Genomic DNA, 17504 nt, shown 5'->3' with positions numbered 1-17504 from the left:
CACTCAATTTCAAATGATATTTCTCATAATTCAACAATTGTCTGAGCACAAACGGCATGGCATATTGCTATCAATTGAAAGTAAATCTGATTTCGAGCACTTTTATAAATCTGCTAGTCAAAACTGGAAAGTGGTACACATCACAATACTTGTGTACATGGGATGCGGGTGGTGCTGTGGTCTAAAGCACGGAGCCTCTTGGGCTTGCTGATCAGAATGTCGGCGATTCAAATCCACGCGACAGGATTCGAATCCTGAGCTCCCGTTGCTCTGTCCCAGCTTCTGCCAACCTAGCAGTTCAAAAGCACAACAGTGCAAGTAGATAGACAGGTACTGCTGTGATAGGAAGGTAAACAGCATTTCCGTGCGCTCTGGTTTCCATCATGGTGTTCCGTTGCACCAGAAGCGGTTTAATCCTGCTGGCCACATGACCTGGAAAGCTGTCTGTTGACAAACGCCAACTCCCTTGGCCTGAAAAGTGAGATGAGTGCTGCACCCCATATTCGCCTTTGACTGGACTTAACCGTCCAGGGGTCCTTTACCATTACCTACCTTTGCTTGTGTACCTGCTTGTCCTCTGTGATGACTTTTCCTGCCTTTCAGTTTCAACAAAAAGGGCAAGCACTGTTAGATGATACAAGGTGTGAAATAGAATGGTTAAACAATCATAACACACAGTGCTTTTTCCTGGGGGGACGTAGGGGTACACAAACCCCTCAACGTTTTGTGAATCTAAGTTTGGCCTCATTGAGGGGCAGTATTTCAATATGAGTAGGAAAATGAGAGTACCCCAAACATTTTTTTCAGAAAAAAGCACTGATAACACAAATCAACACACACACGAGCTTTTATCATATAATAATCCTCCAGATGATTTCAAGCATAAATATCAAAGAAAGAGAAATTGCCTGGGTAGGTTTTCAACCATTTAATGAAGAACTCCGGTACCAAATATTTTGCTCTGGGATACAGATATTTTTTTGGGGGGAGCATAAAAATAAACAGTGGAGAATACGAAAGAGATTGCCCAGCCAGAGACGTCATTAAATCCTGGTAGAAAGCTGAGCTTGAAATATTCACTACACAAAAGAGAGATTTTGAAAGTTACTGTGAAGGTACAATGGCTGCCTTCTGTTCTGAATTCATTTTTGTCACCTCCTTGGCCTGTAGGCTTCTTTCAAGGACCAAGAGAGCTCAGACAGCGACGGAAAAGAATGCCACGCAGAGAATACACACGGAACACCATAAAATGGAGACTGAGGCACTAGCATGGTCTTCAAAGTCCTGGTCAACCCCATGAGAAACTAGAGGTTGACGGGACCAGCCTGCTTTATTTGAAAGCCCCTTGGTGGAATCAAATCCCTCATCCGAAACTGGCTGGTGGTTACGTGCTGCACAACAGCACGTCTGCAAAGGGTCCGAGGAGATTCTTGTTGAAAATGCAACGGATCCACACTAGGTAGTTTGCAAAGGGCTTGATGTTGTCAGAAAAGGTGTGGTTCTGATGGGACAAGATAAAAGGCATGTACGTGTTTTCCCCTTGCTCCTGTATCCACACTTCGTATTTCACTTCCCTGACCTTCAAGTACTTCAGATTCCAAGGGATCTGCCAGGACACAGAGAGTTTGGCTTCACTGGTGCCCTGGACGGAGGTTTGGCACTTGGCGTCTCTGACTTTGCCTGGGTAGAGGCCGCTCGTTCCCTTCTGCCTCTTGGGCCCAGGCTTCGTTTTCACCGTTTGCCTGATGGCCTGGATCAGGGAAGCAACGTTGACTTTTGTGTCCTGGTAGATGCGGAAAAGCCACTCGGGGTTGCGGCAGCAGAGGTGCCGCGGAACTTCGCCGCTCTTCACGATACGGTCTTGCTCCGCCTTGTCCAAGTGGGCAATTCCTCCTTGATCCCAAGGCCGGTCCGGATAAGTCACCGTGTTCTCCTTCTCGGTGTTGGTCCAGGCAATGTACTGGAGGTCCATGCCAGGGAGACTAGACAGCGTTTTGTAAGGGGTGTAATGCTCAGGGTTTATGGCGTATGGGAAGAGTTCCACAACAGTGGCTCCTCTGGGCAGGAAGAGGGACATCGCGAGCTGGGCTCCGTGCATGCTGACCAGCATAGACGCATTGCTGATCAGGCGCACGATATCTGAAAAAGTGTGGTCTTCTATGGAAACGGTGATGGTTTTCATCTGGAATTCCTGGGCCAGCGCCAGAATAAGTTCTGCTTCATTGACGATTAGCCTGTTGATGGTTCGGCTGAAAACTACAATATATTCTTCGCCGGGCAACCCTTCCGCGCTCACGTTCAGCTTCTCCGTCATGAATTTGGTGAACTGTCGGATCTCATTCCCGGAAACCAGGATGTTAGCCTTCGGCCCCTGGGGCTGGACGAACCCGTACTGGTACCACGTGGTGATTTTGGACAGGCCCACGTACGACTTGGTAAAGCAAAGGAGGCGACCCAGAGTCTTCAGCTGCTCTTTCAAAAGCGGTTGCTTGGTGCTCAACAGCTTGTACAGCTCAAAGTGCAGGCCTTCCCCCCAGCCTTCCATGAAAAACAACCGGGCGTCCGAGTCCAAATCTGGGAACTGTTGCATGGTGTAGAAGATCGGGAGCAGATCGTCGTGGAAAACATGCATCAGGTTGTCCGGGTTGAATCGATTCACAATCAGGGCCACGTCGGGGACAAAGACCGGCTTGGGCATGTATTTGAGCGAGGCGGAAGGCAGTTCTACAAAGTTGAAATACTGTGTGTTGTGGTCGTCCACCGAGGAGAGATCAAGGAGGGCAGGCTGGAATCTTCTGGAGCCCAGGTTGGGGAGCATGACCGAGGAGTTGCTGTGGAAGAAGATGAACTCCTCTGCCTCTGTGGAGTAGCAGAGGGATTCGAAGCGGCAGATCCGATCCGTGTGCATCCTCCCGGTGCACACCATCCTGGTGCCATCTTGAACCAGGGCTTGAAGAGCAGCATGGTAGTCGATGCGGACCTGAGATAGCTCCTGCGTCTGGCGAGTGAGGACCAGCTCCTCTTCCAGCACAAAGACGTGATCTCGCAGCTTGATGTACTTCCACAGCACGGCTGCCAGGAGAGACACCAGCAAGGCATTAAACACAGCTGCTATGTTCATTCTGGACGCAAACCCTAGCAGGCAGGCAGGTGGCAAAGGCGGAGGAAGAGTGAGGCATCATGAGTCCTCTTTAACATTGCGGAACGAGGTCTAAAATAAGAAGGAGAGACAGAAACCCGGAGAAAAATTAATTATCATCTCAGGAATGTTCCTGTAAAGTTTCTTTTTTTACATAAAAAGTAAGTTCAAACATTTTCCAGATTCAAAAATACTTTTCGGAGCAGCTGCACAAAACAGATTCCTCTCTAATTTTAGCAGTGCAAAAATACATGTCACGCTGCAGATGGAGGCACAGATGCTCCCAAATGGCTATCAAATAGAAAACGGTTTGCTCGACTATGCCTTATAAAAGTTCATTGCTGGAGGAGTGTATGGGGAGGAAAATACAGTCGTACTTTGGTTCTTGAACGCCTTGGTACTCGGACGTTTTGGCTTCTGAACGCCGCAAACCTGGAAGTGACTGTTCTGGTTTGCAAACATTCTTTGGAACCCGAATGTCTGACAGGGCTTCCGCAGCTTCTGATTGGCTGCAGGAGCTTCCTGCAGCCAATCAGAAGCCGCGTTTGGTTTCTGAACATTCTGGAAGTTGAACGGATTCCGTTCAACTTCCAAGGTACAACTGTATGCAATGTTATTCCTCTGGCTCAGACCGGCCGTATTCTTCCTTCTGGAAGAAGGAATACTGGTAGAAATGTTCTCATCAGGGAGGGGAACAACAACCTAAAAAAAACACAAATAGCAGCTTATCCAGAAAGGCTGGACAAGGATGGCAACAAGCAGGAAATGGCCACGAGCCTTTCCATGGCAATATATAGGCATTGAATCCATCAACAGGAAGCTCCAAGGGCCAAGTTAAACTCTAGTGTGGAGTGGGGAGAAATTGAAACTTTTTTTTTAAGTTATCCCAACCCAGTCATGATCACATTATTACATGACATGAACATTATTCCTCAACCTACAAGCTTAGAAGACATTTGAAGGCAGCCCTGTTTAGGGAAGTTTTTAATGTTTTATGGTGTTTTTAATATTCTGTTGGGAGCCACCCAGAGTGGCTGGGGAAACCCTGCCAGGTGGGCGGGGTATAAACAAATAATAATAATAATAATAATAATAATAATAATAATAATAATAATAGCTCCTGCCCATCTCTTGACCAAAAGAAGGCAAAACAATGAATCTGAAGAATAGTCTTTTTATAAAAGCAGCATGAGCAACTGAATATCTCTATGCGTAAGCCGCACACCTAATAAAGCATGACTGCAATTAACACTCGCCAAGCAAATTTAGTAATTTCGAGAAACTGCCACCTCTTTTTACTATGCAGAAGTGTCGTCAAGGGCAGATTAAGGGTTCAGGGCATGTAGGAATGCACACCTGAGCCCACTTTAGCGAAGGAAAAGTAAGAAAGTGAAACCCCACCCCCACTAAGAGGGAGGAAGGCATACTCTCTAACATTTTTCCGATGAAAATAGGGACGCTAATAATAATAATAATAATAATAATAATAATAATAATAATAATAGTAATAATGTTATTGTTTATACCCTACCCATTTGACTGAGTTGCCTCAGCCACTCTGGGCAGCTTCCAACATATATAAAAACATAATAAAACATAAAACATTTAAAAGCTTCTTCTATATAAGCCAAAATTCAGCAAATCCCAACCATGAAAACTGCGGCTTAAATTTGTGACCTTTTAACAAGGGGCTTTTACGATATCGCTGCTGAAACAGATACAGTAAAACGGAACGGGTGTGCATGCCTGCAGAACTTGAAGGGAGCGGCTTATATTTGGGTATCGTCTTTTTTTCTTTATAAGGTGCGGCTTATATTTGGGCCAATACGGTAGTTATCTTCTTGCTCGGGCGGTCACATAACTCCATCCCCTCCAACATTTCTCCGATGAAAATAGGGACGCCCTATTCCACACCCTCCTACATTTCTCCGATGAAAATAGGGGCGTCCTAAGGGAAAGCAGGACATTCCGGAATCAAATCAGAACCGGGACGGCTTCTGTACATCTGAGACTGACCCTGGAAAAGAGCGATATTTGTAAGGTCTGCACTGAGTTAAGCACGAACGCTTCCTACAAACACCACCAACCCTCTTACCGGGAGCTAGATGATACACAGGGACATCAAATCAGAAACTGGGACGGCTTCTGTAAATCCCTGGAAAACAGGGACACTTGGAGGGTCTGGGGAGGAGGAAACCCTGAAGAAGCTTTCTTGCAAGGAACCAAGCTCTGTAGTTTTCCTGCCCACTCCCCGCCCCCTGCCAAAGCTCTGCAACAGCTGCAAGAGCAGGAGTTTTGTGTTTCACTTGCGAACCCAAAGTGCCTGTCTCTCGACTCCTCCTGCTCCACCCGTCAGGTCAGCTGTTTCCAATTGCTCCGGCTGGGTTACCAGGCTTCCACTTGGGATTATCGGCTGTCATTCCTGAAAACCCACAAATGGTAGCGTCATTGAGACCTGGTACCATTTTGTAAGGGACACAGGTAGCGCCGTGGGTTAAACCACAGAGCCTAGGGCTTGCCGATCAGAAGGTCATGGTTCGAATCCCCGTGACGGGGTGAGCTCCCGTTGCTTGGTCCCTGCTCCTGCCAACCTAGCAGTTCGAAAGCACGTCAGAGTGCAAGTAGATAAATAGGTACCACTCCGGCGGGAAGGTAAACGGTGTTTCCGTGCACTGCTCTGGTTCGCCAAAAGCGGCTTAGTCATGCTGGCCACATGACCTGGAAGCTGTACGCCGGCTCCCTCGGCCAATAAAGCGAGATGAGCGCCGCAACCCCAGAGACAGCCACGACTGGACCTAATGGTCAGGGGTCCCTTTACCTTTACCATTTTGTAAAGCTCCAGAGTTTGCCTGGGAGGCAGACAGGAAGCTTGTTGTGCTTTTAAGGCAATTAAACATCCAAAGAAGAGGGCAAGCATACACACACATTAAGAAAACTGGAGAAGAAAAATAGTTTTCAACCATGGGAAAAAGAGAAGGCAGCTAAATATCCCCCCCCCCCCCCCGTTCCTACCAAACTAGTCCCTCAGCTTTAAAAGCTCTCCTACTTACAACGGTTGGGGATACGGTTCAGTGCCAACAAACTACCGTACATTTTCTCCAAGCGTGCTATATCTAAGCGATAGGCTATTTCTTGGCAGAAAATCCATTTTCATAGGCTGCAATCTCCCGTACGGCTTAGGAGTGAGCTACTTTGATTCCACACAAGAGCAGCAGAAGATAGCAGCTTTAGATGCGAGATCAGGGAGAAAACAAAAAAACGCACCTCATCGTTTCATTGGTCTAGTTCAGGGTATTCCAAACTCTGGCTGTGTTTTTTTTTTTTGTGGACTACAACTCCCATCATTCCAAGGTACCAGGACCAGTGGTTAGGGATGATGGGAGTTGTAGTCCAAAAAAACATCCAGAGCATCATTGGATATTCAATTCTTACTGATAGCAAATAAACAGGCATTATGGTGCCGATGGAAAGGAGTTAAGCACAAAATGCGCAAAAGCTTCAGCACAAAATCTAATGCTGATTTTAAGTGGAACCTACAGATAAAGGTAAAGGGACCCCTGACCATTAGGTCCAGTCATGCCCGACTCTGGGGTTGCGGCGCTCATCTCGCTTTATTGGCCGAGCGCCCCAAGCTTCTAGGTGCGCGCAAGCAGTCCGCTGCCGCCCCAAGCCTCGCGCACCCGGTGGGACCTCCTGTCGGGCGCGCGAGGCTTGCAGGCATTCGCCCCATAAGACGCACCCCGATTTCCTCTTCATTTTTGGAGAGGAAAAAGTGCGTCTTATGGGGCGAAAAATACGGTATATATAAAAAATGAAACCCTCCCCTACTTGCATTTTGAATGACAGAGTCCTAGGAAGTCAGGGCCACATGGATTTTTCTGAATGCCTTGGTCGCCTCCAATAAAAACTTTCCTCCCACATGAAGGTATGTATATGCATATAAGATCTCCCAGAACAGGAAACCATGCCATGCGATGAAATCCTACACATTCACAGCCAAGAGACTTGAACGTACCTGCCAGCCCCTAAAGATTCAAAGCAGTTGATTTTCCGATTCCTCTTCAGGGCCTGAATATCCAGGCTGGCCTCATCCTCATTGCAGTTTGCAGCTGTAAAAAAACCACCGGCTGGACTGTGCTGAAAACCAAACCAAGGGAGATAAATCAGGCACTCGTAATATCTGCATGTTTTTCAATCACATTGCTAAACTGTATGCCCAAAGGCCATGTCACAGCATTTTGCAATAATGCTAGAGTCCTTTAGCGGCTGCTTTGTTTTGTTTTTTGTCAGTAACGGACTTGCGGCAGACCGATGGCAAGTGGAATGTGTAATGAAATGCGGTGCAGCAAAAATTAGTATACAGCGAGGCACATGGGGGCAAAATATATTCTGTACCGTAGCTTCTGATGGGGATTGAGCCGGCGGTGACTTAACAGAAAAGAGCTCTTGGGATCATAGTGGATTGCTCCGGAAAATGTCAACCCAGCAGCTGTGAGAAAGGTGGATTCCATGTTTGGGATAACCAGGAAAGGGATCCAAAATAAAATGGCCACTCTGGTGATGCCTACAGTGAATAATTTTGTCTGTTTCTAAACCTGGGGAGGAGGTAAGTGACCATAAATTTCTAGCAGCTCGCATTTGCAGTCTGTGCAGCAAAGCATCTCCCGTCTTTTAAAAGATGCAGTCGCTCTGTAAGAAAGCACCAGGGATGATTTATTTATTAGATGGGCCATTAATGAGCTCGACTCACCATTTCTGGGACACGCGGCATTTCAAAGCACAAACTTTTCCTCTGTATCTGCTTGCAAGTGGTAGTAAAGGTAAAGGTAAAGGGACCCCTGACCATTAGGTCCAGTCGTGACTGACTCTGGGGTTGCGGCACTCATCTCGCTTTATTGGCCAAGGGAGCCGGCGTACAGCTTCCAGGTCATGTGGCCAGCATGACGAAGCCGCTTCTGGCAAACCAGAGCAGCGCATGGAAACACCGTTTACCTTCCCGTCAGAGCAGTACCTATTTATCTACTTGGACTTCGTGCTTTCGAATTGCTAGGTTGGCAGGAGCAGGGACCAAGCAAGAGGGGGCATGATCAGGAGGCAAGGCAAGAATGAGCTAAGCTCCCAGGTTGCTGCGTAACTCCTATGCTACCATATAAATATCCATTTATTATATTCCTTTCACCCTTCTCCCCAAAGGAGTGCAGGATGGCAAACACAAAAAAGTAACAAAACAATACAGCTAAAATGCAAACATGCTGTATTTAATTTTCTGAAAGCCATCAAGAACACGGCACGGGACAAAGTTGGCCGGGCTGCGGCAAATCTGCAAAATTGTCCCCTGTCTGTCTTGCCTGATGCCGTTAGGGGTGGACGAAGGCAATCATTTCCAATTCCACCCAGTATGCAGCGCTGTTTCTGTTCCACTGCAGTCAGTCTTCTGCCAATAGCTATATTAATTGCCTTGCTGTCTGCTGTTGCCATGACATTACTCCAGTCCATTCACTTCAATGCAAAGAGAGCACAATACAGATGCGTCGGGAAGCGGAATCAATTGCATGTCGCTTGTTGGACTGAAAGCAACAGCGGCAGCACATAGCAATCTTGATCATCGACTGACTTCCATTCGAGACATGGGATTACTAAGCAAAACCAACAGCCAGCAACTTCATCTCCTGTTTTCGTCGGACTTCTCCAGCAGCCTCGGATGTCCTAGATGCAGCGTGGGAATCATATGGCCAAAAAGGACGTAGACCTATTGCAAATTGCAAGCCCTAAGGCACTTCAAGTATCCGTTACATCGTATCCCTTACAACTCACCAGGAATGCCATGTATTTTTCATTAACTGACTGATGCTGTATTTCAAACCAGAGACATAAGGTGTTTTGGGTTGTTTTCACGCCAACAGAAGCAAATCCACATTAGGTACCAAGACATCCTTTGAAGTAACTGCATTTAGCATCTGCATTCAGGGCAGAGCTGATACATACTACTACTACTACTACTACTACTACTAATAATAATAATAATAAATTTTTATTTATATCCCGCCCTCCCCAGCTGAGGCCAGGCTCAGGGCGGCTAACAACAATAAAATAATACAACATTCTAAAATCATTTCATTAAAAAATTACTTCAAATCAAATTGATGGCAGCCACTGGGCTAGAGTTCTGTGCGGGTTGCCAGAGGAGGGAGTCAGGCTGTGCCCTGACCAAAGGCCTGGTGGAACAGCTCTGTCTTGCAGGCCCTGCGGAAAGATGTCAAGTCCCGCAGGGCCCTAGTCTCTTGTGGCAGAGCGTTCCACCAGATCGGAGCCACAGCCGAAAAAGCCCTGGCTCTAGTTGAGGCCAGCCTAACCTCTCTGTGGCCTGGGACCTCCAAGACGTTTTTGTTTGAAGATCGTAAGTTGAATCCACATTTGGGCTGCTCCTTCACATCAGATAGTCACAACGTTCAGTCTCTGGTTAGCATGTTGTCCTAAGCTTTGGCTCAGTGTGTTGTCCAAACCCAGGTTCGTGGCTTAGCTCTCCTATACAAACCACAAGCTGTAACCCATAGGGCAGACCTTGGTCACAGCTCGTAGTTCGTCTGGGAAGAGCGAAACCATGGGCCCAGGTTCAGAGGAAACACTAAGGCAAACCATGGTTTAGATCAACACAGAAGCAGAAAGAATGGGGAGGAGCCACATGGTTGCACATTCTCTCCTAAACCATGGCTTGGCATAAATGCAACTTCAATGGGGAATGGGTGCAATGTATTGTACATTAATTGGAGAAACACGAACACCTGCTCAATTCTCCCACTGAAGACAGAAAAAGAAAAGACTTGGATGTGCTAATGTTCTTCTAAGCAGAATATAGGGTGTGACGATTATGGGTTACTCAAACAGCGCTATGCTGTCAGATTTTGAACACCCGTTTCAAAAGCCAAGATAGATGTGCCTGGCCAAAAAAGTAACTCCCTATTTTTATTAATAACACATAGCCCTCGGGACCGCAATGTGAACTTCAATATTCAAAGCTGTAGAACTACTATGCATTTTTGCCCGGGTTAAGACGAGATCAGCTGTCACCAACAATCTACTTCCCCGGTGAAATATTATGCAACACAGAGAGAGAGAGAGAGAGAGAGAGCGCAAAGGGAAAGATGCTTGTAAGGATCTTTTGAAAGGGAGAGTCAAAATATTTGCAAAGCATGATGAGATTGTGAACGTTAACAGAACAGAGAACGAGAGCACTCCGGGAGAGTGGTTTGGGAAAAGTCTCAAAGGCTAAACAGAGAGGTCTGGATTTGGTCCCTGGGCCTGAGGTTCCTCACGCCTACAGCAGAGGATGGAAGGGGAGAGAGAAGAGAACTTGGAGATTCTGCAATCTCGTGCTTCCACTCCACAACCCAAAACAAAAATTTGGCACGAGAAGATTGGTCTTCTTCATTCTGCCTGCATAACGGAAAGCTCTTGACTGAAACCGTTCAGCAGTATCCGAAACTGGCACTCTATACCCGAATACGCCAAAGAAAATGCCAATCACACAAGCAACCATTTTGACCAGGTCAACCGCTCAGACATCTCTCATGGTGGCCTGGTTTGCACGGCACACTAAATCAAACCATGGTTTAGCGTGAATGTGCAGGCAGGCAGGCAGGCAGGCTCCAGGAGACAAGAGATCTCTTTGCTCCTCCTTGGTCATTCTGATGCCACACCATGGTAAGCTAAACCATAAAGCCAGTTTTAGATGACTTGCTAGGACAAACCATGGCTTAGTGCAGCAGCAGAATGATTTCAGGAAGAGCAAAGCAGTTGCAATCTTCTCTCCAGGAGCTCATGTGTTCACGCTAAGTTATGGTTTGGCTTCAAACAACATGGAAACCATGTTTCCAGGCAACATCTGTGGTTCCCCACACGTACCACTGGCAGACCACTTCATGGTTTTTCTGCCTGCTATAGCAATTGTACTCGATGCTGCCTTATAATTTCTACTGCTTCTTTTCTTCCTTATATTGCTTTTTCTCACAGCACAATTTGAATTCCATAGATGAAATAATAAAGTAAAATGGAAAAATGGAAACAAAAATAAAACAATACAATCAAAAACAAGTCTGATATTTAACGCGCTTTGTCTGCTGTTCACAGCCATTGCACTGACTGTTTTTCACAGGCGCACGACTCAAATGATGCAGAGGAATCAGTGGTGGTCTATGGACCACAGTTTGGGAACCACTGATCAACAAAGAAGAATCTGGCAGAAGCCCCGATTCTAACAGATCCCTCTAAAACGACAGCTTTTGCTTCCAAGCTTATACCTAAAAGAAAATGGCTGTTCGCACACTTTCAGAAACACATGCTATGGAAAACTAGAAGTCAACTTCTATCAGTCGGACCATCTTCTTAACTCAGTGTTGTCTATAGTGATGGGCAGTTGCTCTGTGGGGTTTCAGACAAGGGTCTTTCTGAACCTCACCTGAAGATGTCCTGGACTGGATCTGCCATCTTTTGCATGCAGAGGACGTGCTATACCAGTGTTTTCTAAACTTTGGTCTCCAGGTGTTGTTGGACTACAACTCCCATCATCCCTAGCTAGCAGGATCAGTGGTCAGGGATGATGGGAATTGTAGTTCAAAAACAGGAGGAGACTCCAGTTTGGAAACACAGTGCTGTAGTGTTGAGGTACAACTCTTCCTAAGCAGCCCAAAGTAATACAGGGTAATAAATACACTTCACAGCAACATTATTAAATATTTTCTTATCTCTCACCAGCTTTTTGCTCCCTTTATTGTTCATGGCTTTCTGACCTTGGATGGTGAAGAGAGATCAATAAAATCAATGTTAACATCTCTTGTTTAGGCTACTGCATATGATAGTTAATTCTTCTTTTTTTAAAGCAGTTATTTGTATTGATATTCTCCCCCACCCCACCCCAGTTGAGTACTTTACAGTGCATCTGTATGCATGTTTACTCAGGAATAAGTGCCATGGATTTCAGAGGGGCTTACTCTCAGGTAAGTGAGATGGAAGGCTTGTGAGGGGTAACTAGACAGAGGGAGGTCTGTAAAATATAGAGGAGCAATCCATAGGCCATCAGATAATTTTCTGTACCCAGATACCCCCACAATAAATTAGAAAAGGTGAGTGAGCACTCTGCCTCTCTGTCCCGGTCACGAGACACACAAAAGCAAGACTGGGAGCCTGCCCTTAATCACATCTCACAATGCCGTCCAAGGTTGTGTCGGACGCTTTGAAAAGAATAGCTTTAGAGTACAACAGCTCTGGCATAACTTACTTCTGAGCAAGAACTTGGAAACAAATGTGAATCTCTGGGCCCTTGCAGACTGGTGTTTTACTTGTGGGTAGGGCTGGTTTTCAACTTTGTGATATATCACCAGTTACCGTATTTTTCACCCCACAGGACGCACATAGGACGCACCACGTTTTTTGGGGGGGAAATAAAGGGGGGGAAATTATTTTCCCCCCAGGCGCTTGTGGGGCCGTCAGCGGGGAGAAGCGCTCTTCTCCCTGCCGCCCGCCTGGAGACCAGGTCTGCGCCTCCCAGCTGTCCCCAGAGCTTGCGGGGCTGGCGGCGGGGAGAAGCACGCGTCTCCCCGCCATCAGCCTCCAAACCACATCAGGAGACAGCAGGATGGCGGCGTTCCGCCTCCCCGTTGTCCCCCGACCTTGTGGGGCTGGCGCTGTGGCTCTCCTGAAGCCTGCATTCGCTCCATAGGACGCACACACATTTCCCCTTCATTTTTGGAGGGGAAAAAGTGTGTCCTATAGGGCGTAAAATACGGTAAACACCGCAATGGGATGCGGGTGGCGTTGTGGGTTAAACCACAGAGCCAAGGACTTGCCGATCAGAAGGTTGGCGGTTCGAATCCTCGCCACGGGGTGAGCTCCCGTTGCTCGGTCCCTGCTCCTGCCAACCTAGCAGTTCAAAAGCACATCAAAGTGCAAGTAGATACGTAAATAGGTACCGCTCCAGCGGGAAAGTAAACGGTGTTTCCGTGTGCTGCTCTGGTTTGCCAGAAGCGGCTTAGTCATGCTGGCCACATGACCCGGAAGCTGCACGCCGGCTCCCTCGGCCAATAAAGAGAGATGATCGCCACAACCCCAGAGTTGGTCACGACTGGACCTAATGGTCAGGGGTCCCTTTACCTTTACCTTAAACACCGCAATATACTGATATATCACAATGTCTGAAATAAGGATGGAGCTATGTAGAAGCCTTGGCCGGCTTCACAGTCCCCCCCCCCCATTGTGCTTTTTTGCGTAACGCACACACATCGTGATTTGCAATATAATGCCAGGTCAAAAATTATGAAACCAACATTGTGGTATGGACTTCAAATCAGGTTTGGACGGTATATCTACTCATGTAAAAACACACTGATTCCCGGACCATCCGTGGGCTGGATTTAGAAGGCAATGGGGCCGGATCCAGCCCCCGGGCCTTAGTTTGCCTACTCATGTACTACAATATAGGTAGTTTTTAAGACCCTATTCCCCCAACCCTGAAAGGACAGAAGGTTACACTCAAGTGAAATTTCAGATCCAACGTAGGGAAGGAACCCCGCGGAGGATAAGAGATCTACATTAATATACCTTCCCCGGTTCAGAAGCAGCACTGGGGTGCTGACATTTGCTAAATGTCATAAAGCACCATCCATCTATTGTTGGCAGCATTAAGATAAATTCAGCAGGGTAAATAAGTTTTGATGGATGTAATAACGGAATACTGAATGGTTTGGTTCATGTAAAATAGGCAGGGATATATGGTATGCCAAATGAACCATGAAAAGAGAAGAAGGGAAGTCATTGATATTTTAGGGGTGTTTAAATGAGCATTCAAAATTGTGAAACAGAAAATTGTATACAAATTATAAAAAAATAAAGATTAAATAAAATCTACCTACCTACTTACCCAGTGCTTTTTTTCTTAAGTGTTTAGGGGGTACTCTCATTTTCCTACTCATATTGAAATATGAGGCCAAACTTAGATTCACAAAATGTTTAGGGGTATGTGTACCCCTGCGTGCCCCCAGAAAAAAGCACTCTTATCTTTCTATCTATCTATCCAGTGCTTTCCCACCTTAAAAATGTTTAGGGGTACCCTCATTTTCACTCAAGAAAATTACCATTTTATAGTTCAAATTGGGAAAATTAAATACAGTAAATGGACAAAAGCACAAAGATTCACAAAATGATTAGGGGGTATGTGTACCCCTTCGTCCCCCCCCCCCAGAAAAAGCACTGTCTGTCTGTCTATCTATCTATCACGGAGAAAGAAAGCCCTTATCATTCATCAGCCATCTAAAACTTACCCCGATCCCGCACTTGGCCTGATCAATTGGGCATATCTCCGCTTCCTGTGCGTAAAACCGCGTTCTCTTTAAGAGCCTGTGCTGGAGCATCTCAAATCCAAAATCTCACGCATACGAACACACACAAGCACGCGAAATAAATGAATAAATCGGAATATTCTGCCCTCGAATCAGGATCTTGCAGTCAGAACGCCATCGAAGCGACGGAGGGTGTCTAACAGGAGCGGGGGAGGATTTATCTGCGCGTTCTATGGAACGTCCAGAGATGATCAACGTTCCATTCTGGAACTCCTGCGCGCGGGTTTGGGCATTGATCATGCAAACCATCCATTTGCAGCCTCTGCCACCCCCACCCCCAAATGCCCTGCAGCTCCCTCTACCGGCCAGGTGCCAAACCTCACCCCCTGCCGACGCTGCTTTTCCTTCCTAGGACACTGCAGCAGTTCTTGCGGCGGCGGCTCCTCCTCCTCTCTCTCTCTCCCGATTCGGGAGCACGATGCCGGCTGAGCAATCCGCCTTGGCACCGAATTAGCCGCCCCCCCGCCCCCCCCGGCGCCGAGCAGGAGCGACGGGACGGTTCGCGCGAAGGAGGGAGGAGCGGGAACTTGGAAAGGGGAGAGAAAGAAGGAGGGAAGGAAGGAAGGAAGGAGGGAGGGAGGGAGGGAAGGAAGGGAGGATAGCAGGATCCTCTAGCTCCGCCCCTTTCGGTGATGGACAGGCCGCTCCTCCCTTGACCATCGGGGGAGGTGACCTGGGGAGGCGGGTCGGGGGCTGCCCTTTTTTTCCCTTTAATGGTGGGAAGCGGGGGGCGGGTGGAGAGAGGTATTTCTGCCGCAGGCAGGACGGGAGGGAGGAAGCTGGGAAAAGGCTGGATCATTAAACCCAGTCGGCTTTCTTCTAAGGAAGGGAGTGCGGGGGGAGGGGGAGAGATCTGTTTGCAAGAAGGAATCCTGTCGAGCGCGTGCAGAAGGCAGAGAGTGGGTCAAACATTGCATGGGGTCCACACGTCTCTTTCTTCCCGGAGTAATGCATGACGCGAGCGGACTTGAGCCATTGCGCCTGGTTTCAGTCGCAGGTTCCTAATCTCACGGTCGTGGATTCGAGTTCCGCGTTGGGCAAAATAATAATTCCTTCACTGTTGGACTGGGTGACCCTTGGGGTCCCTTCCAACTCTACAATTCTAGGATTTTATGAAACCCCCACTGTTACGAGAAAATCTAGGTGTGAGGCTGCTCAGTCACCCAGCTCTTTGGGCAGAGCCCGCGGGTCCCTGCGGAATAAAGGAAGGAGTCCAGCCATCAACCGGAGCAAACAGCTGTAGACCAAAGTTTATTGCGCAACAGGTTCAGAGAGGAATTTTGAACCCCGCAGATGGGGTGACAAAGACTTTTAAAACTTTCCCACCATATCCCAGAATACAGCTCGTACAGCATCATTGCTACATCACTGACCTGTCACCAAAGGGGAGGGGTAGACAGGGGTTACACTAGTTTAACCTTGGCAATCCTGCAGTCCGCTGGCAGTAGGAGTACAATATGGGCACGTCTTTAAGTTAACATCTTACATTAAAAACCTGACAGTACCAAACTATCGAAGGCTTTTCACCAAAGCCAGACTAAACGTCTTTCCTTCTGCAGTGTTGGATGGCAGGCTGAGAGGAGTTCCCTACCAGGACAGACTTTGCTCGTGTGCTCAAGACATAGATTCCATAAAACATATTTTGTTGCACTGTGCCAGGGCTGAAGTGATACTACCTTTGCTGGTACCTTTCCCGGGAAAAACAGAGGCTCACTATGTCAGGTTCCTATTGGAAGACTGGACAAACGCTAGAACATTAGCAGTGGCAAAGTTTTTATCGGTGGTTGCAAGAACCAATGATCCCTATATTCTGAACAAAATGCTTGTTTAACCTGGAGGTAGACTGTATGAATTGTGTATTGCTTTGTAACAATTTGTTGGGTCTCTGGACCATAATAAAGATTGATTGATTGATTGATTGACCTTGGCAAACATTTCCAGGTGAGTCCTTGGTACAAGATTAGCAGAAGAAGACATATCAGGGCAAGACTCAGGCAAACACCTCTGAAGTCCCACCACCCAAAGTACAATAGAACTTCCTTTGCATGTCTGGACCCCTTGGCAAGTCTGGTGATGGGATTAGGCTTTCCTTGGCCAACAATCAGCTCAGCAATTGTCACCTCTGGGAACTTCCTGGAGTCCTTTTTCAAGGGGGAAATAGCTTTGGAATGCAGGAAACTGGCAAAGGAGTTAATTTTATATTGTTTTTAAAGCTAGGTAACTTCCCTGAGCTGTCAAGTTGAAAGGATACACTCAGGCATAATATTTTTGGAACAGACTTCCGGAATGGATTAAGTTTGAGCACCAAGGTACCACAGTATATATAAAGAAAGATGACCAAAGTTTGCCCCTGGTCACTCCAGGGAGGTTCTCTCCCTTGGTTTGCGTCTGACCTGACTGTGTGCTGGGAACAGGCCCCATTCGGACCCCCCCCCCCCCAATCCCTCTGTCCTGACGTTCATCTTTCACCTGGCGAATCTTGTGGGTCAATGTCAGCCTCATGGCAAGGAGGAATTTTGCACATCATCAATAAATCGAAGAAAACTCCGCCTGCTGCCCTATAACGGTATAAGAATAACAATCAGAGGGGGCTTGCGTCATCGGCTCATATTAGCTGGTGTTTGTCTGCATAATGAGATCGTCCCAAGGTGATACGATTGTTAAGCATCCTTCCAGCAAATTAATGTCAGGCTTTAACTGCTGAAGTCTTCGGCCCTGATCAATTGATGCGCATCTGGGGAAAACTAAGTTTTTAATAGCTGTGCATTCCTCCTCTCCCACCCAGCTGAACATCACAGGTGCTTTGATAGAATATATTCATGTCCCGGGATCTAGGCTGCTAATACAGAATAAGGCTGGAAGCCCCCAGATGAAATTTCCCTCCTGCATTGACAAGGTATTGCTGGGTGGATTTTTGTGAAAGGTCTGATAATTAGCAAAGCCCGTTACAGTGGTACCTCGGGTTACAGACGCTT

At 47.1% G+C, this 17504-nt stretch overlaps 1 protein-coding gene across 5 annotated transcripts; it reads right to left on the bottom strand.

Moving 5' to 3' along the window:
* Positions 1-913: 913 nt before the first annotated feature.
* Positions 914-15157, bottom strand: POMGNT2 (protein O-linked mannose N-acetylglucosaminyltransferase 2 (beta 1,4-)). Of its 5 annotated transcripts, none has more exons than XM_083468960.1 (3): positions 14853-15157; positions 7155-7276; positions 914-3211 (listed from the first exon to the last, which is right to left on the bottom strand). In XM_083468960.1, exon 3 carries the CDS (start codon positions 3119-3121, stop codon positions 1385-1387), a length of 1737 nt encoding a protein of 578 aa, XP_083325086.1. In that variant the 5' UTR covers positions 3122-3211; positions 7155-7276; positions 14853-15157; the 3' UTR covers positions 914-1384. The 5 variants fall into 5 exon arrangements, with proteins under 5 accessions (XP_083325086.1, XP_083325087.1, XP_083325088.1 ...); XM_083468961.1 differs by lacking the exon at positions 14853-15157 and adding an exon at positions 14452-14802; XM_083468962.1 differs by lacking the exon at positions 14853-15157 and adding an exon at positions 11888-11925.
* Between the last annotated feature and the right edge of the window lie 2347 nt (positions 15158-17504).

The sequence above is a fragment of the Podarcis liolepis genome, assembly GCF_965112155.1.
Source record: "Podarcis liolepis genome assembly, chromosome: 12".
Lineage (NCBI taxonomy): Eukaryota > Metazoa > Chordata > Lepidosauria > Squamata > Lacertidae > Podarcis > Podarcis liolepis.
Note: the sequence above shows the minus strand (reverse complement) of the source record. Positions and strands in the feature narration are given on the sequence as shown.